Raw genomic sequence first — 27,328 nt, forward strand, 5'->3', positions numbered from 1 at the left:
AATCTCTTTATATCGGTCTCTCCAGCCAACACACATCAACTTTTCAAGATTTATCCACATATGTGGTTAAGAATCTATCTTAATACTGTTGCCTGCATTTAGAAATTAATTAGATCAAATATTACCTGATGGCAAGGGCAGCCTCCTTAAAATGCTAATGTCCACAAATTGGGCTATTGACAAGTTTGTTATCTCTGATGGCTGAACTATCAAGGAGGAATACTTCACAGGAAGACAGTTAATGCCTCAATGATAGCTGTGAAAAACTTTTCTTTGGCATAAATCACAGCCAAAAGTTGGGAAACCAGCCAATAGAGCGTTGGAATAGTCCAGTCTTGAGCTGACAAATGCATGGATGAGGGTTTCAGCAGCAGATGGGATGAGGTGGGGTGGAGGCGGACGATCTTACAGTAAGTGGAAATAGTTTTTTTGTGTTATTGGAGAGGACACGGGATCAGAAGTTCAGCTTGGGGCTGAATAGGATACCGAGGTTGCAGTTTGGTTCAGCCCAAGGCAGTAAGCTGGGGAGGAGGATGGAATCAGTGGCCAGGTATGGAGTCTGAGGCAGGGGGAGGGTGGGGGGGGGGGGGGGGGGGGGGGGGGGAACTATGGCGTTGGATTCTGCTCTCTTGCGCATCCCCGATTTTCTTCGCTCCACCATTGGCAGCCATACCTTCAGCTGACTCGGCCCCAAGCTCTGTAATTCCTTCCCTAAACCTCTCCACCTCTCTCTCCTCCTTTAAGATGCTCCTTAAAACCTACCTCTTTGACTAACCTTTTGGTTACCTGTCCTAATATCTCTATGTGGCTCGGTGTCAAATTTTGTTTGATAATGGCTCCCGTGAAGCGCCTTGGGACGTTTTATTACGTTAAAGCCGCTTTATAAATGCAAGTTGTTGTTAAACTGGAAATAAGTGCAGCTTATCCAAGACTGGATGCCGGACAAGCAGGAGAACAACACAGAGGCAGTGCAAGGGGCAAGAGAGGTGATGGCTATCATTACCATACATGTGGAATCTGACCTCATGTCAGCGGATGATGCCGCCAAGGGGCAGCATATAAATGAGGAAGAGGAGGAGGCGGCGGCCCAAGGATAAAATCACTGGAGGTCTCCGGAGGGAATGGTTTGGGGGGTGGGGGGGGGGTGCAGTTGGAGGGGAGATGGGGGAAAAGAAAAGCCATTCCTTGAGATGGTCTGGCTAAGGTTGGATAAGTAAGACTGGAACCAAGCGAGGGTGATCCCAGTAAGCTGTCAATGCAGTAGAAGTGTTGGAGGAGGATGGTGCGATTGACCATACCCAAGGCTGCAAGGAGGAATAACATGATCACAGAGGATAGAATTTGTGGCTTTGGTTAGGGCTGTTTTGGTGGTGTGGTAGGGAAGAAACCGGACTGTAAAGATTCAAACATGGAGTTATGGGAAAGTTAGGCATGGATTTGGGAGGCGGAAACACACTGAAGGACTTGAGAGGAAAAGGTTGAAGTTGGGATTGTAGTTTGCAAGGACAGAGGCGTCGCAGGTGGGTTTTTGCGGTGGGGTGGGGGGTGATAAGATTCATATAATTCCCAGTGTTTCGTTCTTGTTGTTTATGTCATCTGAATCCCTTAATTACAGCATTACTTACATCCGCCTAACCCGTATTCTATACACTGTCTCCTTTCAAATTGAATACAACACAAATGAGGGAGTAGTTTCACTATGAATGAAAGGGATTGGTTTGCTGGTACAAAGCATCTTTGGTTGTAATCAATACATAAATAATTCTCAATTCAACTGACATATCATTAATTCAGATTTCAAATTGGTGCTTTAATCAATTATAATAAAAGGATAGAGGCACTGGAGAAATGTCTTCACTCAGAGGCTTGTGAATCTTTGGAATTCTCTACCCCAGAGGGCTATGGAGGCTCAGTGCATAAAAGATTCACAAAGATGATACCAGAACTGAAAGGTTATAACCTATCAGGAAAGATTGAACAGACCGGGGCTCTTTTCTCTAGAAAAGAGAAGGTTGAGGGTGGCCTAAAAGAGGTCTTTAAAGTTATGAAGGGGTTTCATAAAGGTAGATGTAGAGACGATCATAGAATAAGAACATAAGAAATAGGAGCAGGAGTAGGCCATATGGCCCCTCGAGCCTGCTCCGCCATTCAATAAAATCATGGCCGATCTTTGACCACTTTCCCACCTGATCTCCATATCCCTTGATTCCCTTAGAGTCCAAAAATCTATTGATATCAGCACTGAATACACTCACCGACTGAGCATTCATAGCCCTCTGGGGTAGAAAATTCCAAAGATTCACAAGCCTCAGTGAAGAAATTTCTCCTCATCTCAGTCCTAAATAGCTGACCCCTTATTCTGAGACTGTGCACCCTAATTCTAGACTCTCTAGCCCAGGGAAACAGCCTCTCAGCATCTAACCTGTCAAGCCCTCTCAGAATCTTGCATGTTTCAATGAGATCACCTCTCATTCTTCTAAACAAATTAAATCAATTAGTCCCACTCCGCTGCTCTTTTCCCATAGCCCTGTAATTTTTTTCCCTTCAAGTATTTATATAATTCTCTTTTGAAAGTTGCTACTGAATCTGATTCCACCATCCTTTCAGGCAGTGCATTCCAGATCATCGACAACTCGTCATGTAAAAAAAACTGTTTCTTCATATTGCCGCTGGTTCTTTTGCCAGTCACTTTAAATCTGTGTCCTCTGGTGACCGAACCTTCTGCCACTGGAAAGAGTTTCTCTTGATTTACTCTATCAAAACCCTTCATGATTTTGAACACCTCTATCAAATCTTCTCTTAACCTTCTCAGCTTTAAGGAGAACAACCCCAGCTTCTCTAGTCTCTCCGCGTAACTAAAAAGTCTTTCATCCCTGGTACCATTCCAGTAAATCTCTTCTGCACCCTCTCCAAGGCCTTGACATTCTTCCTAAAGTGTGGTGTCCAGAATTGGACACAATACTCCAGCTGAGGCCTAGCCAGTGTTTTACAAAAGTTTAGCATAATTTCCTTGCTTTTTACTCTATTCCTCTATTAATGTCAAGAATCCCATATGCTTTTTTTGTTAAAACAGCCTTCTCAATTTGTCCTGCCACCTTCAAAGATTTGTGTACGTACACCTCCAGGTCTCTCTGTTCCTGCACCCCCTTTAAAATGGTACCATTTAGGTTTATATTGCCTCTCCTCATTCTTCCTACCAAAATGCATCATTTCACACTTCTGTGTTAAAGCTGCCATGTGTCTGCCCATTTCACCAGTCTGCCCATGTCCTCCTGAACATAGGATTGGTTGTCATCTCCCAAAATTCTATAGATTTTGGAACGGTTCCTGCAGATTGGAGGATAGCAAATGTAACTCCGCTATTTAAGAAAGACAGGGAGAGAGAAAACGGGGAACTACAGACCTGTTGGCCTCACATCAGTAGTTGGGAAAATGCTGGAATCTATTATAAAGGATGCAATAACTGGGCACTTAGAAACGAATACAGGTAGACTATCCTTTATCCGAAAACCTTGGGACCAGCTGTGTTTCGGTTTTCGGATTTCAGAAGGTTTTCATCTCCGTATCTGGCAACAAACACTGTTGCTTAGCAACAGCTTGTAAACACTCGGGCCCTGCCTTGGAAGCGTCTCTGAAGCTGTTGCTAAGCTACAGAGACTCTTTCCATAGCCTGACTGTTTAAAAAAATGCTAGGGGAAGAAAAAAAACCTAACAAAACGGCTGCTGATTTCTGCCGTTAGATCGAGGTTTCTGGCTCCCCCTGCTCCGTATCTGAATTCCTTGGCTTAGCGGGGGTCTGGGGCTCGACTGCCGCCGCCAGTTGTGGGAAAGCCGGATATCGGCTGACTCCTACACTAAGCTGGCCCACAAATCAGGTCCGGTGGGGGGGGGGGGGGGGGCGGGGGGGGGAAAGAAAAGACTATCGGACGGGCCGCTGCAGCTATCGGACGGGCCGCTGTATTGTTGGGTTTACTCTCCCGGTACCTCCTTCACACTGCCCGGCTCAGCCTGCAATCTCCTACCCAGGAAGGAACTCTGTGACCCTCTGCCCTGCTCACAGGGAAAGGCAGAGCTCCCGGACCACTCCTGTCATGTTTGGCGCCACTCGGGTCATGTTGTGCGCATGACTTACGCTCCACGAAAAAACTTTCGGTTTTTAGAGGTTTTCGGTTTTCGGAAGTGCGGATAAAGGATAGTCTACCTGTAGTAAGATTGGGCAGAGCCAACATGGATTTATGAAAGGGAAATCCTGTTTAACAAACCTATTGGAGTTCTTTGAGGATGTAACTAGTGGAGTAGACAAAGAGGAACCGGTAGATGTGGTGTATTTGGATTTTCAGAAGGCCTTCGATAAGGTCCCACACAAGGGGTTGGTGAACAAAATTAGGGCACATGGAATTGGGGGTAATATACTAGCATGGATTGAGAATTGGTTAACAGACAGAAAACAAAGAGTAGGGATAAACGGGTCTTTTTCAGGATGGCAGGCTGCGACTAGTGGGGTACCGCAAGGATCGGTGCTTGGGCCCCAGCTATTCACAATCTATATCAATGATTTGGAAGAGGCGACTAAATGTAACATTTCCAAATTTGCTCATGATACAAAGCTAGGTGGCAGTGTCAGCTGTGAAGAGGTTTCAAGGGGATCGCGACAGGCTCAGTGAGTGGGCGAGAACATGGCAGATGGTATATAATGTGGATAAATGTGAGGTTATCCACTTTGGTAGAAAAAACAGAAAGGCAGAGTATTTCTTAAATGGTGAAAGATTGGGGAATGCAGATGCTCAAAGGGACCTGGGTGTCCTTGTACATGTGTCACGGAAACTGAATGTGCAGGTGCAGCAAGCCATTAGGAAGGCAAATGGTACGCTGGCCTTCATTACAAGAGGATTTGAGTACAGGAGTAAAGAAGTCTTGCTCCAATTATATAGGGCCTTGGTGAGACCACACCTGGAGTACTGTGTACAATTTTGGTCTCCTTACCTAAGGAAGGATATACTTGCCATAGAGGAAGTGCAATGAAGGTTCACGAGATTGATTCCTGGGATGGCGGGACTGTCGTATGAGAAGAGATTGAGTAAACTAGGCCTGTATTCTCTTGAATTCAGAAGAATGGCAGGGGGGGGGGATCTCATTGAAGCATACAAAATTATTACAGGGCTTGATAGGGTGGATGCTGGGAGACTGTTTCCCTTGGTTGGGGAGTCTAGAACCAGGGGCCACAGTCTCAGGATAAAGGGTAGGCTATTCAGGACTGAGATGAGAAGAAATTTCTTCACACAGAGGGTGGTGAATCTTTGGAATTCTCTACCCCAGAGGGCTGAGGAGGCTCAGTCATTGGGTATATTCAAAACAGAAGTCGATAGATTTCTGACTAGTAAGGGCATCAAGGGATATGGCGATAAGGCCAGTGAATGGAGTTGAAGCAGAAGATCAGCCATGATCTCATTGAATGGTGGAGCAGGCTCGAAGGGCCGAATGGCCTACTCCTGCTCCTATTTCTTATGTTCTTATGAAGTCTGTTACTATCCTCCTCATTGTTTATTACATTTCTGAGTTTCATGTCATCTGCAAACTTTGACATTATGCCCTGTATACCCAAATCCAGGTCATATATCAAAATGATGTTTCCACTTATGGGGGGAGACCAAAACTAGGGGCAATGCTCCATCTAAGCTGCGTGGCTGTTTGCCGGTCCCACACAGCCCGGGACCAGCTTTTCAAATGTGCACACAAAACTTTGAATGGGCCGTACAGCCTGTTAAAGGGATCGCGCACACCCAAAAAAATTAGGGGGAACATTGACCAGGGGCCATAAATATAAGATAGTTACCAATAAATCCAGTAGGGAACTCAGGAGAAACTCCTTTACCCAAAGAATGGTTAAGGCGGCACTCCTTAGTACATGGAGTAGTTGAGGCGAATAGCATAGATGCATTTAAGGGGAAGCTAGATAAGCGCATAAGGGAGAAAGGAATAGAAGGATATGCTGATAGGGTTAGATGGAGGGGTGAAAGGAAGCTTGTGTGGCGCATGGACACCAGCATAGACCAGTTGGGCTGAATGGCCTTGCTGTAGACTCAAGAAAACAGTGATTTTACCTGATCAACTTCATTGACTTTTTAGAGGCGAGGGCTACGTATCAGGCGTACAATGATAAATCTCAAGGCATAGTGTATCCAAACATCCAGAAAGCACATGACTAAACTACTCATGAAAGGCTGCTGCATAAACTCAAAGCTGTGGAAATTCAAGGTAGAACTGGTTTTGTTTTAATCAGCTACTTCAAAAAGGACAGACTACTCTTCACTATTGAGCTTTTGGTGAGAAATGTTACAAGAGCTACAATACTCTGAACATATTTTGCACAACTGATGTGAAAGAAAAAGGTGAGCTTGTCATCAACATGAAAAAAAATACATCTCAGATTTTGGTTTCATGTTTAAAAGACAATGAATGCAAACAATCCTGTGATTGTCTTTTAATCCAAAGAATGGATAGACAAAGGCATCTTACAAGCAAAAAAATTACAATTAAATATAGATGCTGTAAATAACACCCTTTATAGTAGTCACAATGCTGAAGCCAAGGGAATAACTCTATTATATGTGATATCATGATACATGGGGAGGAAATAAAAAAATTTTTTTTTTTTTTTTTTTTTTTTTAAATGGAGGAAAACGCAAGATAATATTCGAGCTTTAATGTGCCTCCTGGTTTATACGCAAATGGAGAGCATGAGATTCCGACCAATAACTAATTCATTCCACCGTCCCACAAGCAGTTTTTAATATTATTTCACTGAATGCCTTTTTGTTTTTGAATAGTTCCATACAAACATGTGCTCTTTCAAGTTTTTAACAATTTAATGCCAAATCTGAAAACAGGGATGCAATAAACAAGAAAGCATTTAAAGTCGGCATACATGAACATGATGCATGGTTTCTGGCAGACGAGGCCAAATGATTTGGAAGAAAGTGGAAAACACAATATTTGGATGATTCTTTTAGGGAGAAAATGAGGAATTGAGGAATCTACCTTGAAGAATAAATGTCCATTACTTTCTGACTTAATAACTTGTTACAAATAAGCTTGGAGCTTGCAAATGCAATAAACAATCTGTCCACCGGGGTGCAGCATTATTTTAGAATAAAGATAAAGAGCAGCAACATTTTGACTTAAAACAACCCTCTGGCAAGAATGCTATCTAAATTCAGCTTTACTGGATAACCACCCACAGTTCAAGCAAAGATTAACCAAGCAATGCAGTGAGTTCAGTTAAGAAAACAGTGCTAACATTGTAATTTACTGTTCAATAACATGTTCTCTTGATGTAAAACAAATACTTGAGTTAAAAGACAAAATTGTCTCATGCTTTTAAAAATGAAAGTGATCAACACAATGTAGTCAAGAAAATCAAGAAAACCAATGTTGTTCAAAACAGTGAAATGCAGCAGCTACAATCACAATATTCAGTTTTTTTTTTTTAAATTCCCTTCCATGGTTGCCTCCTTTTATCAAGTCCCAACTCAAGGAATCTTCCTTCCCATGCCTGGCTCTCTGCCACTTGTCCACGTCATCCAAGGTCTCCCTCTATGTCCACTCGTCTGCATATATTGGCTGGTACTTCAGACCCAAGCAACCCTATTTCCTCATTTTTTTCCAGCCACTTCCTGGACCTGCTGTTCTCTCTCCTACTCTTCATCTCCTCCAGCACTACTCCAAAGAAGCCCATGGCCTCCGTAGGGATTCTCTGCAATGCCTTTCACAGAGCAGCATCACCAACTCCTAGTGACCATCCTGCCTAGCTCACTCCTTTGTGGGGGGTGGGGGAGGATAATGTCGCTAACCTCATGTCATTTTTACCTCTTCCACTGCCCCAGTCAATGGATCACCAACCAATACACCATTTTGAATTGTCCTCCTTAATGACTGCTACTCGGTGAACAGCACACTTGCTATCCATAATCTCACCATGGATGAGTCCATCGATTTTCTTGCCCAAGAGAAATCTCACTTACAGGCAGCAACTACTTCCTCCTCAGTGAAATCTCTGATTTTAACTGTTATAAAGAACTTTGTTCTTGTGATTTTCCCTACTGGATGACAGACATCTTCTGTTGTACGAGGAAGACAACACACAATACACAAGACAGTCATCCCAAACATGTTATAGTTTGTGAACGAACACAATTAAGAGTTAGATTTCAGTTCATACCTTCTGAACAACACATGTTTACAATGATCTCTAAGGCAGTCTGTTGAGCAGCTAGCAGAGCAGTGGCATGCCTCAACTCCTCACTCCGGGCCTGTATATAAATAATAAATTTTAAAAATCAAAATGTTACAAACACTTCCAGCTTTTCTACTGAAAACCAAATGACAACTGCATATTTTGCAACTGTACAATATTAAGTAGGCTGAAGGCACATATAATATTCTCATGCACACGTCAATGGTAAACTTAGGTCTGTAGTTTCAAGGTGAAAATCATCAGGCAGAAATTATCTGCATCAGAGGAGTAATTTAAAGCCATTCTGGCCTATAATTTCTCATCCTGAAAATAATGCATTGCACCTGTGTAAGTCTCGAGAGAAAGGAGTTTGGGCTTTTGCTTGTAATAGCCTGTGCCAAATTCTGACCCAAATACATTGGTATTTGCAACCAAGCACACATGGTCCTCAAGGCGTCAAATTGGAAATTATATACAGACATTGTATCACTCAGTGAGTACTGTAGATATTTTATATAGTATAAACTTAACATCCATGCTTGGTTTATGTAGAAAAGCTCATGGCTTAGAATAGCTTGTGCACAAATGAGTGGTTTTGACAATGCCCTAACTCGGCAGATGTTGGAGTCATCAGAAGCCAGTTGTCATTCTTGAATGACTTCTGATAACTTGAACATCTGTCTAGTTATGCAATAAAATTAGTATCAATTTCCTATCTATTACTGGTTACAGCAGTAACCGTTTGCACTTAAAAAAATGTATATCAAGAATGACTACACCAGAGGAACTACTACTTGTGGTAACTGGAGGATAAAACAGGACGTGTGTGATGAGTTCATGTCAGGCCAGTTTTTCAGCTTGCCACTGAGGAGTGAAGGGAAGAGAAGACAAGAAGGAAGACAACAACAAGGAGTTCTCGTTCCGCTCTCCGTCTGCTGCGAGCAGGCTCAATATCCATGTTGAAATCTACCACACTGCGCTTTCAGCTGGAGGAAGACAATGCTGAGGCAGGAAGCCAAAGAGGGAGACATTTAGACTATAAAACACTTCAATTTAAAACTAAATAATTCGATAATCATCGTTCTCTACTTTAATAAATTTCAGCATACAATTGAGGGATTTTTAAATGGCCAACTGACCCGTAATGTGTTTGTCACCAAGAGCCACAAAGTGTTCATGTTTACTCAGCAGGATAAAGGTCAAGTCCTAAAGCTATACCTATTTGAATTTACTAGACTCATTGTTCCCAGACCATGATCCACCATTAGATATGCCACCTTGTCTGCAGCCCAAATTCCAGTTAACTTCTATGGCGTGTGTTCCATGACTTCAATATTTCAACAATTACCAAAAGTAGAAGTTAAAACATCAAACGGTTTGCATTTTAGAAATCTTTTGAGACAAAAAAAAAAACAGGCCACGGAAAACTAGAAGTAAATAAAAAAAGGTGGAAAACAATTTAACCAAGAGCCAATTGTGCTATACCTTTGTTCCCTCCTTTCCCCAAAAGAAAACATGTAGAAAATAAAGAAACCCAATTGGACTTCTGAGAATACTATAAACATGCCTGAAAAATATATTGTTTTTATTTGCGAGATGATCATTTGTTGATGAGATGAGCTGAAGCAATGTGGGCTGCCACTCAGGTAATGTAACAAAAAGGATGAAAGGGGCCAGGATGTAGCTGCACTCGATTTTGAAATAATGTGTGGCTCAAAGCATTTTTAGGACTACCTTCACTATACACTTACTGGTAAAAGGTCTGAAATGTCATCATTTTTCATATTCCCTGCTTTTCTCTTATGCGGAGCCTTTTGCATCCCATCCTCTAGGTTGGAAGTAACATCCTCGTCTGCATCAATCATTTCCTCCTCCATCTCGGTCTCTGCCTCTACCTTCAGCATTGAGGCTACCTCCCTGAGTCTCAGAATAATCTGGTTGGCATTCTTCTCCAAAGTTTCTGAAAGAATCCTTATAACAGCATTTATTGTGTCTGCCTGACTGCTGGAAGGTACAACACTCTTCACATTCCATACAGTACCTAAAGGCAAATGTTATTTACAATCATAAATATGTACATGGTAAACCAAGGCGTTCCAGTGACTGCAGATTACAAACTCCTCAAACCACAAGACACCATTGTCCCTCACCAACCACAATTGGTGTAGCATAACAATTACATTGCCTATAGCAATGTACTGTATCCTATTACACCTTGTTTACTTCCTTTATTAACTATTTACAATTTGTGGACTATGGTAACAGTGCTGCATTGAAACATATGTATGCTGAGAATTAACACTGCGATCTTCTCTCATCCATTTAGCAATATTCAGCATCAAAGAAAAACAGAACTTTCCAGAAGCTGTGAACCGAATTTATTTTCAAAGCATTTGCAAAAGATTTTCTGAAATTAAAAAAGGATCAACAAGGTATGTCACTTGGAAATTCATAACTTATGCAGATGTATTTTATATATACTGTTAATCTACTACTGAACTCTTGCTGGTCATTATTTGTGTCTCTACTTTGCTGAAATGAGTAAATGATTTTGCCGGGTTTTATTGAAAATGGTCCTTCACTCAAAGCTTTTTGTGATAAAAGGTCAAACTAGAATCCAAATCAACTCCTGAAAAAAAGCCACGTCGAAGCAGTCATACACTTTCCCCCTCCCGCTCCCGCCCAGCCATTTACAGGCAAGACCACTTTTCAAATACTGCACTGACTTATTTTGACCTGCAATATTTAAAAATGTATTTACAACCAGGCTTTTTGCAGTAAATCTACATCCAAATAACTCTCAGTATATATAAATGTATAATCAGATAAACAAAATGAATGATTTGGACGTATGACAGAGGATTTCAGTTTGCGTTTCCGTTACACATTTTACCTGCTACAAGTGTCCTCAACAGCAGATGTTCTGTGGTATCTTCCGAAGACAATAGCACCAGTTCTAACACTTGGAGGGCCGAGGGAATTAAGGATGGCAAAAGCTCGGCATTGTCCTCAGTGATTGTCTGTAAACAATAAGCTGTGGATGGAAGCATCAAATCCACCTCAGTTACATTCAATCTCGTGCATAAAAAGTTAACATATAAACAGAGAATAAACTGCTGTGGCTACAAGTCATACTAATTTATGTATCATTACAGCTAGCTTATATGAATTGGAAGTGTGGTTTGATACCGTCAGGTTCTGGATCTAGATATACACACACTGTTCCTTTAACATCAGTCTTGACATTTCACAGTATTAAACCAGAATTGTCAGAACTGCGTCCAAAGCTTAGCAAATACATTGAGTCAGTATCAAAGCCATACACGCCAGGTAGGATCATGGTTCAATCCCGGTCTGTGCCGATCTCAGACAGGTGGCAATAGGGATGCTGCAATTACCCTCGGTGCTCTTGGATTCAGGAAGAGAAATCAGCTGGGCGTCTCCATTCGGATTGCTATCCAGTGACCGCCTTGCTGCAAGTGTGCTTGTGTGGAATTTGGATGAGGCCAGAATTGGGCTCATTGTGAAATGAAACAAACATTTTAGCAACTGCATCATTTGAAGTTTTATGAGGGAATGATCTAAAATGAGGAAGTTATGCATAACCTACTTAAAAAGGTCAAAGCTGGGAAAAGAAGCCCATTGTGTGCTAAGTCAGCAGCGACAGCTGTGGCAGATGCTGCCCGCATTATACTTCTTCAGAGATTTCACCACCTGAACAGAGCCATAGAGCCAGGAGAGGTGTGTGGAGCAGTGCTACGTCACCTGCTAAAATTCACCCAGCATCCAACTGTCTAGGGAGCCCATGTTGTGCAAAGTAAGCAGGACTAGAAAAGGGTGCGCTCAGTAACCCCCACAAGGAGGCACACAGAGCGTGCACGCCTCCTGGGACAGTCATCAGGGGTCAGTTACAGACACTCAATGTTGCATTAAAGCAGTTCCACACTGCACCTCGTTCACACCGAGGTAGCCATTATGTGTCCTGCCTGTTCATGGGAGGGATACGAGGAGTCATGAAATCAGCACCCTAACTGGAAGTACAGTGCACTCCCTACGGAGTGTAACTGCTTCAGCTAAGCAGCAGTCAACAAGCGGAGAAGATGTTGGCCAAGATCACGTACAGTACTCAGCAACTGGCACCAGACCGGGCTAACCTAGCAAGGCGTTTGCTGGAGGGGCCTGCTTGGACAGTGTAATGCTACCCAGGCAACACCTGTAGCCTTTGCCAAGCAGTACGCGAAACCGCAGCAAAAGCAAGATGCTGGAGCTGTAAAGTGCAGGAGCAGTACGTCTTTCAGGCTGAAATACTGGAGCCACACCAGGCGACTTGCCGGGATGTTTGACTAAGAAAAACACGAGTACAATTCTCATCAGTTACAAATTAACTGAATGACAAAGACTTCGCGGGTTGGGCAGTGGGGGGCGGGTTGGTGAAGGGTTTCGTGTAAAGTGAAAAAGATCTGTCACATTTCAACATGGAAAATATAGTCATTTATTGGATTTTAGTCATTACTTTAAGTTGTTTAGTGCTTGTTGAGCAGAATCTGGCTAACTGTAACTATACAAATCATCTGAACCTGGACTATTTCATAGCTATGTAAGTTGTGGATTGTGAACTCCTTTTCTTTTTTGTTGTTGTTAATTATATTCAACAGGACATACAAGATCAAGACCAGACAGGTAGAATGGAAGATGCATCACCCTATTGATCAGCAAGTGAGAAAATCATCCGGGTAAAATCTGGATCCCAGGAAGGCGGCAAAGCTAATCACTGGGAGCGGCTGAAACACTGGGAGCAAAAGTCTACTGAAATAATCAATCTAGGTTTTAAATCCTATTGCTGTAATTGACCAGATGCACGAGAAATATCTGTTCAATGTCCTTCAAAGGAAAAGGGACACATATCTAACACCCAGTCTGCAATGGGTCTTCAATCATTATCTGCTTGTATTTGATTGAGCTGGGGCTGGTAGAAAATGTTCTGTGAACATACAAGTTCATAAAGATTATGTATAGAAGACACCTGAGCCAAAGCAATTATATTACTTCTGAAATCTACTGGTTTAAAGTTAGTCACTACTTTCATTAATGAAGCAATACATTTAAAGAATAACTCTGTTTCAAGTACTGTAAATCACAGGGATACAGCTTCAACTGTGTGTAAATGTCATCTGTACCTACAGACTGAATTACAACATTGTATCTCACACCAAAGTTATCTTTTTACAGAAGTACTTTTAAAAATCTACATAGATGTTTCCATTTTTTAAAGATATTCAACCAGGCATAGCTTGTAACAAAGTGATGTCTAACCAAGAGGTACAGGAAACTTTCTTTTATCCGGCACGGACGGGACCGACGTGGTGCTGGTTCATCAAAAATTCCGGATAACCGAACGCTATAGTAAAAGATAGGGAGAGCTGACAGCTCCGTATAAAGCAACAAACCCTGTTGCTTAGCAACAACTGTAGAACAATGCCCACAAGTTTCAAGCATCTCTGTAGCTTAGCAACAGCTGCAGCCACATCCTTGCACAGCACAGATGGAAGAAGGCAAATACAATTTAAAGTAAAACCTACTCCTGAATTTTGCCGGTTAACCGAGATTTCCGGTTACTTAGGTGTCGGTAAATCGAAAGTTTCCTGTATTTTGAAGTTTCTGGCAGTGGTTTGTGCAATACATAATAATAAATTAACTAAAGATAGGAAGTTGCATTTTGTTCCAGTGGGCTGCTGAAATTATTGTAATAAAAAAGCTGCAATGTATTTTAGATTGCTTCACTTGGGAATTCAGATTCAGGTCGACCTAGAAATGCAATCCAAACAACTGGTGGTTCATTAATCGTCATAACAACACAAGATATTAAACCCACAACTGAGTTGAAACTATATATTTTATGATTAATAGAAGGTAACAACAGATAAGAACTTATCCACAGATCACCCCTGTGTATTTATTTAATAAAAACAGCAACAATACTTCAAAAATAAAGCACACTCTACTTTCTTTGGCAAACACTGGAGTTGATTCCTTCCAACCACCGCCAACACCACGAGCGTGCATGCTTTTGTTTAGATACACAATCGGAAGCAGTGTTCCTTCCACACAAGTATTTTCTAAAATATATCACCCAGTGGAGAGAGAGCAAATAAGTAGTCGCCAATTAGTGTCAAACCAGACAGATTTCACAGGCACCACATGATAAAGAGCGGATATGTTCTAAGGGGGTTGCCTTGGCTGACATCATAACATCCACAATATCCAAGACAGCTTGTTGTGATGCCACAAACATGTAATTGAATCCTGATCATTTCAAACTGTTAAAGGCCTTGCATTTATATAGCGCTTTTCATGACCACCGGACGTCCCAAAGCGCTTTACTTTTTGAAGTGTAGTCGCTGTTGTAATGCAGGACATGCAGCAGCCAATTTGTGCACAGCAAGCTCCCACAAACAGCAATGTAATAATGCCCAGATAATCTCTTTTAGTGGTGTTGGTTGAGGGATAAATATTGGCTAGGACACCGGGGATAACTCCTGTGGTGTATGTAACCTGTTCCACCTTAAGAGAACTTAAGCCTGTTCCACCTTAAGAGATGTACTACTTTCTCTGGCTGCTGTATACGTAATACCGGTGGTGACCACACCGGTATATAAGCACTGTGTAGTAATATTGTATTCAGTATAGTCCCGACCTCCAACCAGTAAAGACCTGTTCAATTTACTCTTGTAGTCGGTGTAGTAATTATCACTATAACACACAGACTTAACAACTCCCCTGCTCTTCTTCGAAATAGTGCCAGAGGAACTTTCACATCCACCCGAGCGCGAAGACGGGACCTCGGTTTAACGTCTCATCCAAGACGGCATCTCCCAACAGTGCAGCACTCCCTCATTGCTGGAGTGTCAGCCTAGATTTGTGCGCTCAGGTCTCTGGAGTGGGGCAGTGAACCCACAACCTTCTGACTCAGAGGCAAGGGTGCTACCAACTGAGCCACAGCTGAAACTACAGGATTGTGTTACTTTAAATAATCACCTGAACCCAAGTAAAAAGTAGTTTTGCCATCGTTCAGACTTTCTGTATTTATTTTTCCACTTTTTTTATTGCGCTCCTAAGCTTTTCAAGTATGGATAACTTGCATAAATTTATTATGCTTTACACCACTAGATGGCACCAAATCAGACTAGGTCACGTTCCAATTTCTTACATACCACTTAATAACGCATCCATAAATAAAACCAGCTGCATTCAAGGAGAAACAGTTGGTCAGATCCAGAAGATAATTTTTAATTTCACAAAAGAACATACAGGTTTATTTCCAACAGTTAGCAGTCAAGTTTCTGCTCAAATTGAAACAGATACACATCATAATTCAGCTTCAATTGATGGGAGTGCAAAGGGCAGAATTATATTGTAATACCTGCCTTACTCCATATTCAAAGGAACTCGAGACAAAAAGACCCCCCCCCCCTTAAAGCAGAGAAAGATATGGGGCTATGGGGAGACAACAGGGCAGAGTAGAAGAATTAATTTTGGATTGCTCTAGACAAGCGCCCATGGACACAATGGACCAAATGGCTTCCTTCTGTACAGGTTGACTATCCCTTATCCGAAAACCTTGGGACCAGCTGTGTTTCGGTTTTCGGATTTCAGAAGGTATTATTTCAGACTGGGAAACTCTGAACATTAAATTAATTTGGTAAGTAGTATTTGTATTTAATATAAATTTTAAAAGTTCAGGCTACCTCTTGCGACTGTTCCGTGTCTCATTCCCCTTCCTGCTTCTCTGTGCTGCCGCTCCCAGTCTGTTTACAGCTCCCCCTGCTCTGTATCTGAATTCCTTGACTTAGCAGGGGTCTGGGGCTCGACTGCCGCCGCCAGTTGTGGGAAAGCCGGATATCGGCTGACTCCTACGCTAAGCTGGCCCGCAAATCAGGTCAGGGGGGAGAAAAGAATATCGGACGGGCCGCTGCAGCTATCGGACAGGCCGCTGTATTGTTGGGTTCACTCTCCCGGTACCTCCTTCACACTGCCCGGCTCGGCCTGCAATCTCCTACCCAGGAGGGAACTCTGTGACCCTCTGACCTGCTCACAGGGAAAGGCAGAGCTCCCTCAGTCATACTTAACATCGAGAGCGAAGGCTGGCATGTCGACAATCTGCAGGAATTCTTGTTCTGGGCCCCGGAGGACCACTCCTGTCATGTTTTGCGCCACTTGGGTCATGTCGTGCGCACGACTTACACTGAATGAAAAAACTTTCGGTTTTCAGAGGTTTTCGGAAGTTCGGATAAAGGACAGTCTACCTGTACTGTAAACTGCTATGATTGTAATGACCACAAAAAATGTAGCAAAACAAGCCATCTAAAATTACATCAGAACTAGTGCCTTTTCAATTAGCCACCAGAAGTTTCATGGGGAAAAAAACTTATTTGAAACATTGTCTCATTGCACAGCCAATTAATATCCTATCTGATAAATCAAGGCCCAAGAAAGATTAAATTAAAAATTGAATCCTATTATTACATTTTTGGATTTTTCTACCCATCTTTACTTTAGATCTTTTTTGGCTCTCATATCTTATATATAGATTCCCTATGCCTTTAATAATGATTTTACGAGCCTTGTTATCCAAGTAAAATGTTCAGACATACATTGGAAATAAGATCAGAAACCCCTGTTAATTATTCTTAAACTACTGAACTTATTTGTATGCCTCCACAGGATCTCTCTGTAGTCCTTGATAAGGGATAGAATATTACATCAAACCCCGTCCTCGTTCTATTAAGCAGATTTATTAAATGGAAGCTGTAATATAATGGACAAATAATGAAGTTGCAATATAATAGACAAGTGTAATACAGTAAAAGCAAATCATCTCAAAGCAACATAAATCACTAACTTTTGAACTTCAGCCATGATAAATTTTTGACATTTTTATAACAGCAGATGTGTCATTCACTGAATGTGCCAGCACCTGGTGCTTGTAAGCGGGATCCCGCACCTCATTTCCAAATGATAGAAAATCATACAACAAATCAGGAAATCATTTTGAAGTTTAAAGGTCAAAATAAATGTTTTTTTGATTTGAAAAATGAAAGCAATGTAAAGCATGAAATTTTAATGAGATAATTTTTGATAGAAAAAACAAATGTATATACTAGGAGATATTTCTTCATATAATTTGTTTATTAATGCAGTCATATATTTAGTTAGCTGTTCCTCCCCAGTCCTTAATCAATAAACTCAAGGTAACACTTGAATTCTTTACAGGGCTAATTTTCTTTCAAAATACAACTTAGGTTATTATATTCACTTTTAAAACAATACCAATTTCAAAGTGGAATCTTCACATTTTGTAATTTATTCTGAATAGTTACAGGATCTACCTTTCTCGTTTACGCTAAAAATGTGAAAATAATCGTTTGTACAATACAGATTTATCCAGCTGTGGTCTCCATCCGTCAGCAGGGGGTTTAAGGAAAACAGATTTATTCATTTTCCAGGAACCAATCAAAAAACCACTTGCCGTCTCTGGGCAGGTCTCTTATGAACTCCTTTCCAAATTCCTTAACTGGAAATGTGCAACCCTCCCCCAGTTTCCCAACGCACCCACACCATATTCCTCTGACTGAGAGCATCACCACAGGACACCTACTAATATGTCAATAAAAGTCTTGCATCTAGCGTGCATCTGTGACACTTTGTTATAGATGCAAAATAACTTGAGAGAGAAAGCGAAACAGAGGATTGCTGTTGAGTGGTCAATACAAACGGGAAAGATTGGTTGGTGCCAGATTTCTTGCTCCAACACGTCAGCGCAGTTCCCATCAAGTCAAAGAGCAGCACAGACAGAATCTGTGCTCACAAGCTCACATCCTGCCTACCTGAGATTTGCATGGATAGAGAAAGAGGCAGAATATTAAAATATTTTAAAAAAATTAATTAAAGACCGATTCTGGAAAATCTTTAAAAGTGGGATTTAACACGAATGGCAGTTTCAGATAATGCTTGTCACTGAATTTACGTCACTGTACATTCGACATTTGTAATTCGTAACAAATATTAAAAAATGCAATCTCATGAATCAGATTAGACTACTGGAAGAAAATCTAAAGCACAACACTTCTCTGACCACTTCAAATACGGAGAATACATTTAGACATTGCTTCTAACAAGACTCGAAGGGCTAGAAATTCCCCTCGAACCCTGTTTGGGGCGCTAAATCAGAAAAGCTGGAAAAGTTAGTGCCAGGCGCTAATTTCTTCCAGCCTTTCTAAAATTCCCACTTTTTGCTCCAAGAGGGAAGTGGAGCACTAAATCAAGCATTCCACTTCCTTCTTGGAGCACCGGGGGGGGGGTTGCGGGGAAGGTGGGAGTTAGCGCCCCAGGGCGCACGGCTCAGCAGCACCACGCACTGACGAGTTGCAGGGGCTCTTCCCTGAATTAAAGGGAAGGGTCCCATGCTATGAATTCTGCAGTTTAAAAAAAAACTTACCTGCAGCATCGGGGAGCGGGGGTGTCACGCGATCAGCAAAGTGCCGGGCTGGCAGATCACGGCACAGACCCTACGTCCGGAGCAATAAAAACATTTTTCAAAAAAGCCGACATTTTTTTCAGGGTGGCCGGCCACCTGACCTTTAACTTCCGCCCTGCTCGCGTCCCCTGCAGCAGTCACTGCCATTGCCCGGCGCTGCTGCTGGGGGAGGAGAATTTTGCGCTACCGGGGAGATGCGCCCGGAGGAGACGTCATGATCACCGGGCGCAACCGCTAACCTCCCGTGGAAGTTGGAGGAAGGCGCGGTCAGCACCACAGCTGAACGAAAAGGCCTTTGCGCATCGTTAGTGCCCCCATGGGAGGCACAAAGTAGGGGAATTTCTCCCCATAAATCTTTAAAATAAATCTAGTTTGTGTACATATGATGGTCGCAGTGGCTTGGACACAGTAACCTGTAAAAGAAAAAGACTTGCATTTATAATAAAATGGCAGGGGGTTGGGAACCTATGCAGGGAGACAGAGGAAAGGGAAGCAAGGATAGAAGCAAAAGACAGGAAGGAGAAAAGCAAAAGTGGAAGTCAGAGAAATCAAGGATGTAAATCAAACATGGCCACAGTAAACAATAATTCTAAAAGGTCGAAGAGTGTTAAAAAAACAAGCCTGAAGGCTTTGTATCTTAATGCGAGGAGCATTCGTAATAAGGTGAATGAATTAGCTGTGCAAATCGATGTAAACAGATATGATATAATTGGGATTACGGAGACATGGCTCCAGGGTGACCAAGGCTGGGAATTCAACATCCAGGGGTATTCAATATTCAGGAAGGACAGGCAAAAAGGAAAAGGCGGTGGGGTAGCATTGCTGGTTAAAGAGATTAACACAATAGTAAGGAAGGATATTAGCTCTGATGATGTGGAATCTGTATGGGTAGAGCGGAGAAATACCAAGGGGCAGAAAACGTTAGTGGGAGTTGTATACAGACCCCCAAACAGTAATGCTGAGGTTGGGGATGGCATTAAACGGGAAATTAGAGATGCGTGCAATAAGGGCACAGCAGTTATCATGGGTGACTTTAATCTACATATAGATTGGTCCAACCAAATTAGTAACAATACTGTGGAAGAGGAATTCCTGGAGTGTATACGGGATGGTCTCCTGGACCAATATGTCGAGGAACCAACTAGAAATCAGGCCATCTTAGACTGGGTATTATGTAATGAGAAAGGATTAATTAGCAATCTTGTTGTGCGAGGCCCCTTGGGTCGGAGCGATCATAATATGATAGAATTCTTCATTAAGATGGAGAGTGAAGTAGTTGATTCAGAGACTTGGGTACTGAATTTAAATAAAGGAAACTATGATGGTATGAGGCGCAAGTTGGCTAGGATGGATTGGGGAATGTTACTTAAAGGGTTGACGGTGAATGGGCAATGGCAAACATTTAAAGATCGCATGGATGAACTACAGAATTTGTTCCATCCCAGTTTGGCATAAAAATAAAACAAAAATGGTGACTCAACATTGGCTAACAAGGGAAATTAGGGATAGCATAAGATCCAAGGAGAGGACATATAAATTGGCCAGAAAAAGCAGCAAACCTGAGGATTGGGAGCAGTTTAGGATTCAGCAAAGGAGGACAAAGGGATTAATTAAGAGGGGGGAAATAGAGTATGAGTGTAAGCTTTCAGGGAACATAAAAACTGACTGTAAAAGCTTCTATAGATATATGAAGAGAAAAAGATTGGTAAAGTCAAGCATAGGTCCCTTGCAGTCAGAATCAGGGGAATTTATAATGGGGAACAAAGACATGGCTAACCTATTAAATACATACTTTGGTTCTGTCTTCACAGAGGACACAAATAAACTCCCAGAGATGTTGGGGAATATAGGGTCTATTGAGAGGGAGGAACTGAATGAAATCAGTATTTGTAGGGAAATGGTGTTAGGGAAATTGACGGGATTGAAGGCCGATAAATCCCCAGGGCCTGATAATCTACATCCAAGGGTACTTAAGGAAGTGGCCCTAGAAATAGTAGATGCATTGCTGGTCATCTTCCAAAATGCTATAGACTCTGGAACAGTTCCCATGGATCAGAGGGTAGCTAATGTAATCCCACGGGGAATTATAGACCAGTGAGCCTGACATCGGTAGTGGGGAAAATGCTAGAGTCCATTATAAAAGATGTAATAGCAGAGCACTTGGAAAACAGTGACAGGATTGGACAAAGTCAACAAGGATTTACAAAAGGTAAATCATGCTTGACTAATCTACTGGAAATTTTTGAGGATGTAACTGGTAGAATAGATAAGGGAGAACCAGTGGATGTGGTGTATTTGGACTTTCAGAAGGCTTTCGATAGGGTCCCGCATAAGAGACTAGCGTACAAAATTAAAGCACATGGGATTGGGGGTAAGGTACTGACTTGGATAGAAAACTGGTTGGCAGACAGGAAGCAAAGAGTTGGAATAAACGGGTCTTTTTCCGAGTGGAAGGCAGTGACTAGTGGGGTACCGCAGGGATCGGTCCTTGGACCCCAGTTATTCACAATATATATTAATGATCTAGACGAGGGAACTTGTTGTAATATCTCCAAGTTTGCAGACGACACAAAGCTGGGTGGGCGTGTGTGCTGTGAGGAGGATGCAGAACAACTCCAGTACAATTTGGACAGGTTGGGCGATTGGGCAGATGCGGTATAATGTGGATAAATGCAAGGTTATCCACTTTGGTGGCAAAAACAGGAAGGCAGATTATTATCTGAACAGCAATAGATTGGGAAAAGGGGAAGTGCAACGAGACCTGGGTGTCCTTGTGCACCAGTCGCTGAAGGTAAGCATGCAGGTGCAGCAGGCAGTTAAGAAGGCAAATGGTATGCTGGCCTTCATAGCGAGAGGATTCGAGTACAGGAGCAAGGATGTCTTGCTGCAGTTGTACATGGCCTTGGTGAGACCACACCTTGAGTATTGTGTGCAGTTTTGGTCGCCTTATCGGAGGAAGGATGTTCTTGCCATGGAGGGAGTGCAGCGAAGATTCACCAGACTGATACCTGGGATGGCAGGAATGACGTATGGAGAGAGACTGGGTCGATTAGGCTTATATTCGCTAGAGTTTAGAATAATGAGAGGGGATCTCATTGAAACTTATAAAATTCTAACAGGACTAGATGCAGACCCGATGGCGGGGGATCCAGAAGCAGGGGTCACAGTCTAAGGATAAGGGGTAAGCCATTTAGGACTGAGATGAGGAGGAATTTCTTCACCCAGAGAGTGGTGAACCTGTGGAATTCTCTACCACAGAAGACAGTTGAGGTCAATTCATTAAATATATTCAAGAAGGAGTTAGATATATTTCTTAAGGCTAAGGGGATCAAGGGATATGGGGAGAAGGGAGGGACAGGGTACTGAATTTGGATGATCAGCCATGATCGCATTGAATGGCGGAGCAGGCTCGAGGGGCCGAATGGCCTACTCCTGCTCCTATCTTCTATGTTTCTATACAGCATCTCTCACAACCTCAGGACGCCCCAAAGCGCTTTACAGCCAATTAAGTCCTTTACATAAGAACATAAGACGTAGGAGCAGGAGTAGGTCATTTGGCCCCTGGAGCCTGCTCCGCCATTCAATAAGATCATGGCTGGTCTGATCTTGGCCTCAACTCCACTTCCCTGCCCGCTCCCCATATCCCTTGACTCCTTTATCGTTCAAAAATCTGTCTATCTCCACCTTAAATATATTCAATGACCCAGCCTCCACAGCTCTCTGGGGAAGAGAATTCCAAAGATTCACAATCCTCAGAAGAAATTCCTCCTCATTTCCGATTTAAAAGAGTGATCCCTTATTCTGAAATTATTCCCCTATTTCTAGATTCCCCACGAGGGGAAACATCCTCTCTGCATCTACTCTGTCAAGCCCCTTCAGAATCTTATATGTTTCAATAAGATCCCCTCTCATTCTTCTAAACTCCAATGTGTATAGGCCCAACCTGCTCAACTTTTCTTCACAAGACAACCCCTTCATCTCCGGAATCAACCTCGTGAACCTTCTCTGAACTGCCTCCAATGCAAGTATATCCCTCCTTAAATAAGGAGACCAAAACTGTACGCAGTACTCCAGGTGTGGTCTCACCAATACCCTGTACAGTTGTAGCAGGACTTCCCTGCTTTTATACTCCAACCCCCTTGCAATAAAGGCCAACACACCATTTGCCTTCCTGATTACTTGCTGTATCCATCCGCATGCTAACTTTTTGTGTGTCATGCACAAGGACCCCCAGATCCCTCTGTACCTCAGCATTTTGTAATCTCTCCCCATTTGAATAATAATTTGCTTTTTTATTTTTCCTACCAAAGTGGATAACCTCACTTTTTCCCCACATTAAACTCCATCTGCCAGATTTTTTGCCCACTCAGCCTATCTATATCACTTTGGAGATTCTTTGCATCCTCCACACAATTTGCTTTCCCACCTATCTTTGTATCAGCAGCAAATTTGTCTATATTACACTCAGTCCCTTCATCCAAGTCATTAATATAGATTGTAAATAGTTGATGCCCCAGTACTGATCCCTGCAGCACTCCACTAGTTACAGATTGCCAACCTGAAAATGACCCATTTATCCCGACTCTGTTTTTGGTTAGTTAGCCAATCCTCTATCCATGCTAATATATTACCCCCAACTCAGAGTTCTTATCCTGTGTAGTAACCTTTTATGTGGCACCTTATCGAATGCCTTTTGGAAATCCAAATACACGACATCTGCTGGTTCCTCTTTATCCACCCTGCTCGTTACATCCTCAAAGAACTCCAGCAAATTTGTCAAACATGATTTCCCTTTCATAAAACCATGCTTACTATATTATGATTTTCTAAATGTCCTGCTATCACTTCCTTAATGATAGACTCCAGCATTTTCCCAATGACAGATGTTAGGCTAACTGTTCGATAGTTGCCTGCTTTCTGTCTCCCTCCTTTCTTGAATAGGGGCATTACATTTGCGGTTTTCCAGTCCGCTGGGACCTCTCCAGAATCCAGGGAATTTTGGCAGATAACAACCAATGCATCCACTATCTCTGCAGCCACCTCTTTTAAGACTCTAGGATGCAGGCCGTCAGGTCCAGGGGACTTGTCCACCTTTAGTCCCATTAGTTTGCCTAGTACTTTCTCTCTAGTGATAGTGATTGTTTTAAGTTACCCCCTCCCCCACCCCAATAGCCCCTTGATTATCCATTATTGGGTTGCTTTTAGTGTCTTCTATCGTGAAGACCATTACAAAATATTTGTTCAAAATCTCCGCCATTTCCCTGTTTCCCATTATTAATTCCCCAGACTCATCCTCAAGGGGACCAAAGTTTACTTCAGCTACTCTTCATTTTTATATACCTGTAGAAGCTCTTACTGTCTGTTTTTATATTTCTTGCTAGCTTACTCTCATAAGCTATCTTCTCTATCATTTTTTTAGTCGTCCTTTGTTGGTTTTTAAAAATTTCCCAATCCTCTGGCCTTTCACTATTCTTCGCAACATTGTATGCTATTGTTTTCAATTTGATACCATCCTTTACTTCCTTAGTTAGCCATGGATGGTTCATCCTTCTCTTAAGAGTCTTTCTTTCTCACTGGAATATATCTTTGCTGAGAGTTATGAAATATCTCCTTAAATGTTTGCCACTGCTTTTCTAGTCTTAATCTGGAATATATTTTCCCAGTCTACTTTAACTAAGTCTGCCTTCATACCTGTGTAATTACCTTTGTTTAAGTTCAGGCCACTAGTTTGAGACCTAGATTTCTCACCCTCAAACTGAATTTGAAATTCTACCATGCTATGATCACTCTTCCCAAGAGCATCCTTCACTTTGAGATCATTAATTAATCCAGCCTGGTTACACATTACCAGATCTAAAATAGTCTTCTCCCTGGTTAGTTCCACAACGTATTGTTCCAAGAAACCATCCCGTATACACGCTAAGAACTCTTCCTCAAGTCTACCTTTGCCAATTTGCTTTGTCCAATCAAGAAGAAGATTAAAATCTCCCATGATTACCTTTCTTACAAGCCTCAATTATTTCTTGATTTATTCTCTGTCCTACAGTATGGCTACTGTTTGGGGGCCTGTAGACCACTCCTTCCAGTGACTTCTTAGTTTTATTATTTCTTATCTCCATCCAAACTGATTCTACGTCTTGATCTTCTAGGCCAATATCATTTCTCATTACTGCACTGATCTCATCCCTTATTAACAGAGCTATGCCACCTCCTTTTCCTTTCTGCCTATCCTTTTGAAATGGCAAATACCCCTGAATATTCAGTTCTCAGCCTTAGTCACCTTGCAACCACGTCTCTGTAATGGCTATCAGATCACACCCATTTATTTCTATTTGTGCTGTCAACTCATCTATCTCGTTACGAATGCTGCGTGCGTTCAAATATAGAGCTTTTAATTTTGTCTCTACCATTTTTCCCTACTCTGACCCCTCTTTCTGATGCACTCTTATGTGTATACGCTCTGTCCCTTCCTGTCACACTCTGGTTATCATTACCCCTATCGCTACCCTGCACTTTTGCCGTCGCATTTTTCTTTGATTTCTTTCATTTCCGCTCAGCATATCCCTCCCCCCCACTATTTAGTTTAAAGCCCTATCTATTCGATTCGCCTCGCCAGGACACTTATCCCAGCCTGGTTCAAATGAAGCCCGTCCCGACAGAACAGCTCCCTCTTATCCCAGTACTGGTGCCAGTGCCCCAGGAATCGAAACCCATTTCTCCTACACCAATCTTTGAGCCACTCGTTCATCTCTCTGATCTTACTTACCCTATGCCAATTTGCACGTGGCTCAGGTAGTAATCCAGAGATTATTACCTTTGTGGTTCTGCTTTTTAATTTAGCCCCTAGCTGCTCATTGCTCATTCTGCTTTTGAAGTGTAGTCAATATAGGAAACCTGGCAACCAAATTGCTCACAGCAAGGTTGCACAAACAGCAATGTGATAATGACCTGATAATCTGTTTTAATGATGTTGGTTGAGGGATAAATGTTGGCCAGGACTCCCCTGCTCTTCTTGGAATAGTGCCATGGGATCTTTTACATCCACCGGAGAGAACAAACGGGACCTTGGTTTAATGTCTTACCTGAAAGATGGCACCTCCGGCAGTGCAGCACTCCCTCAGTCCTGCACTGAAGTGTCGGCCTGGATTATGGGCTCAAGTCTCTGGAGTGGAACTTGAACCCACGACCTTCTGACAGAGGAGAGTGCTACCACGGAGCCACAGCTGACACTAATAGTTAATAAATGTAAAGCAGATAGGTCATTTTAAAACTTAATTGGTTAGTGGACAGTATGAACCAATATTCCCACAAAACATTTTCCATCTTTTTAACAAAGATCTTTATATGTTTGAGCACGATTTCTCTTCCAGGCTGTTTCAGCTAAAATAACTAGAGCAATACACAATTGTACTGTCGTCATTTATTAAACCAACCACCTCATTTTTCAAAATGGACAATGTGGAAGATATATTACTGCTGTCATCAAGCACTGACTATTCAGATGAGGTCATTTGGCACACTGTAATCAGGCAATCAAACAGATACCTAGGAAAGTAAGTGAATAGTATTCCCCAGGGCAGTTTCAGTAAGGAGCTCCCCCTTACAAATCATCCCAGAATTCATTCATCAGGCATTCAAATGCAAATTTGTCTCAAGTACAAAAGGAAAAATAAACCCCATCTCCACATTGTGTGCATGCAGGCTCCTGCGAGAGGATTTTAAAGTTTCAAAGTCTATCTCCTTTGCATATAAGTGTCAGCTCAACTCCGTTGGGAGCATTCTTGCCCGAGTCAGAAGGTTATAGGTTCAGGTACATAATCTAGGCTAACACTTTAGTGCAGTACTGAGGGAGTGCTGCTTTATCACAGATGTAGTTCTTTGAAGAAGTAAAACTGTAGCCCTGTTTGTCGACCTGTTCCAGTGGTTCAGATGGACAGCATTATTCGCATTGCAGGGAGCACTCCCAAATGAGTGAATCAACATTCCGCCCTCAACCATCAAAAACAGATTAATTGGTCAGTCATTTCATTGCTGTTTTGGGGATCTTTTGCTTCCTGCATTTGCCTACTTAAGAAGTGTTTTTCCAAAGGTAATTATTTGTACGTGAAGTGCTTTGGGATGTTTCTAAAAGACATGAGAATGCATGATATAAATGCAAGTCTTTCCTTTTTTCATATCACTTTGTGTGGTTAAATAGAACTACACCAAATGTAGCAAGTCACTCATGTTGACATTGATCCAAGCAAGCTACAAAGTGCTGCACAACACAAAAACTTATGTTGTGACTTCACAATGATTATTCACACTGCACTTTTCGATCAACAGCCTTGACCGATAGCTTTCTGGTCTCAATTAAACAAAACAAGCATATACAAGCAGTTAAGAGCATGAATAGAATTGGCATTCGAATAGAACAGAATTGAATAGTATGAAGAACACTACAAAAGAGGTGGTTCCAGGAGCTTACACAATAGGAAGCCAAACAGAAAAAGGTCTTTAATTTTTAACAGTAAAGCACAGTGTAAATGCCAACAAATATCTGCACTCCTGTACAATTCTTG

General features: G+C 42.1%; 1 protein-coding gene across 6 annotated transcripts in view; it reads right to left on the reverse strand.

Moving 5' to 3' along the window:
• heatr3 (HEAT repeat containing 3) overlaps positions 1 to 27,328 on the reverse strand; it is a 45,407-nt gene that overhangs the window by 6,691 nt on the left and 11,388 nt on the right. For all 6 annotated transcript variants that reach the window (XM_085991472.1, XM_085991474.1, XM_085991471.1 and 3 more), the window contains exons 6-8: positions 11,127 to 11,267; positions 9,985 to 10,274; positions 8,219 to 8,309 (exon numbers count right to left, since the gene is read on the reverse strand). In XM_085991472.1, the coding sequence (XP_085847598.1) occupies positions 8,219 to 8,309; positions 9,985 to 10,274; positions 11,127 to 11,267 (522 nt within the window). The remainder of the gene's footprint in view (positions 1 to 8,218; positions 8,310 to 9,984; positions 10,275 to 11,126; positions 11,268 to 27,328) is intronic.

The sequence above is a fragment of the Somniosus microcephalus genome, chromosome 6, assembly GCF_052327205.1.
Source record: "Somniosus microcephalus isolate GS21.2 chromosome 6, FLI_Smic_1.0, whole genome shotgun sequence".
NCBI classification, from domain to species: Eukaryota; Metazoa; Chordata; class Chondrichthyes; order Squaliformes; family Somniosidae; genus Somniosus; species Somniosus microcephalus.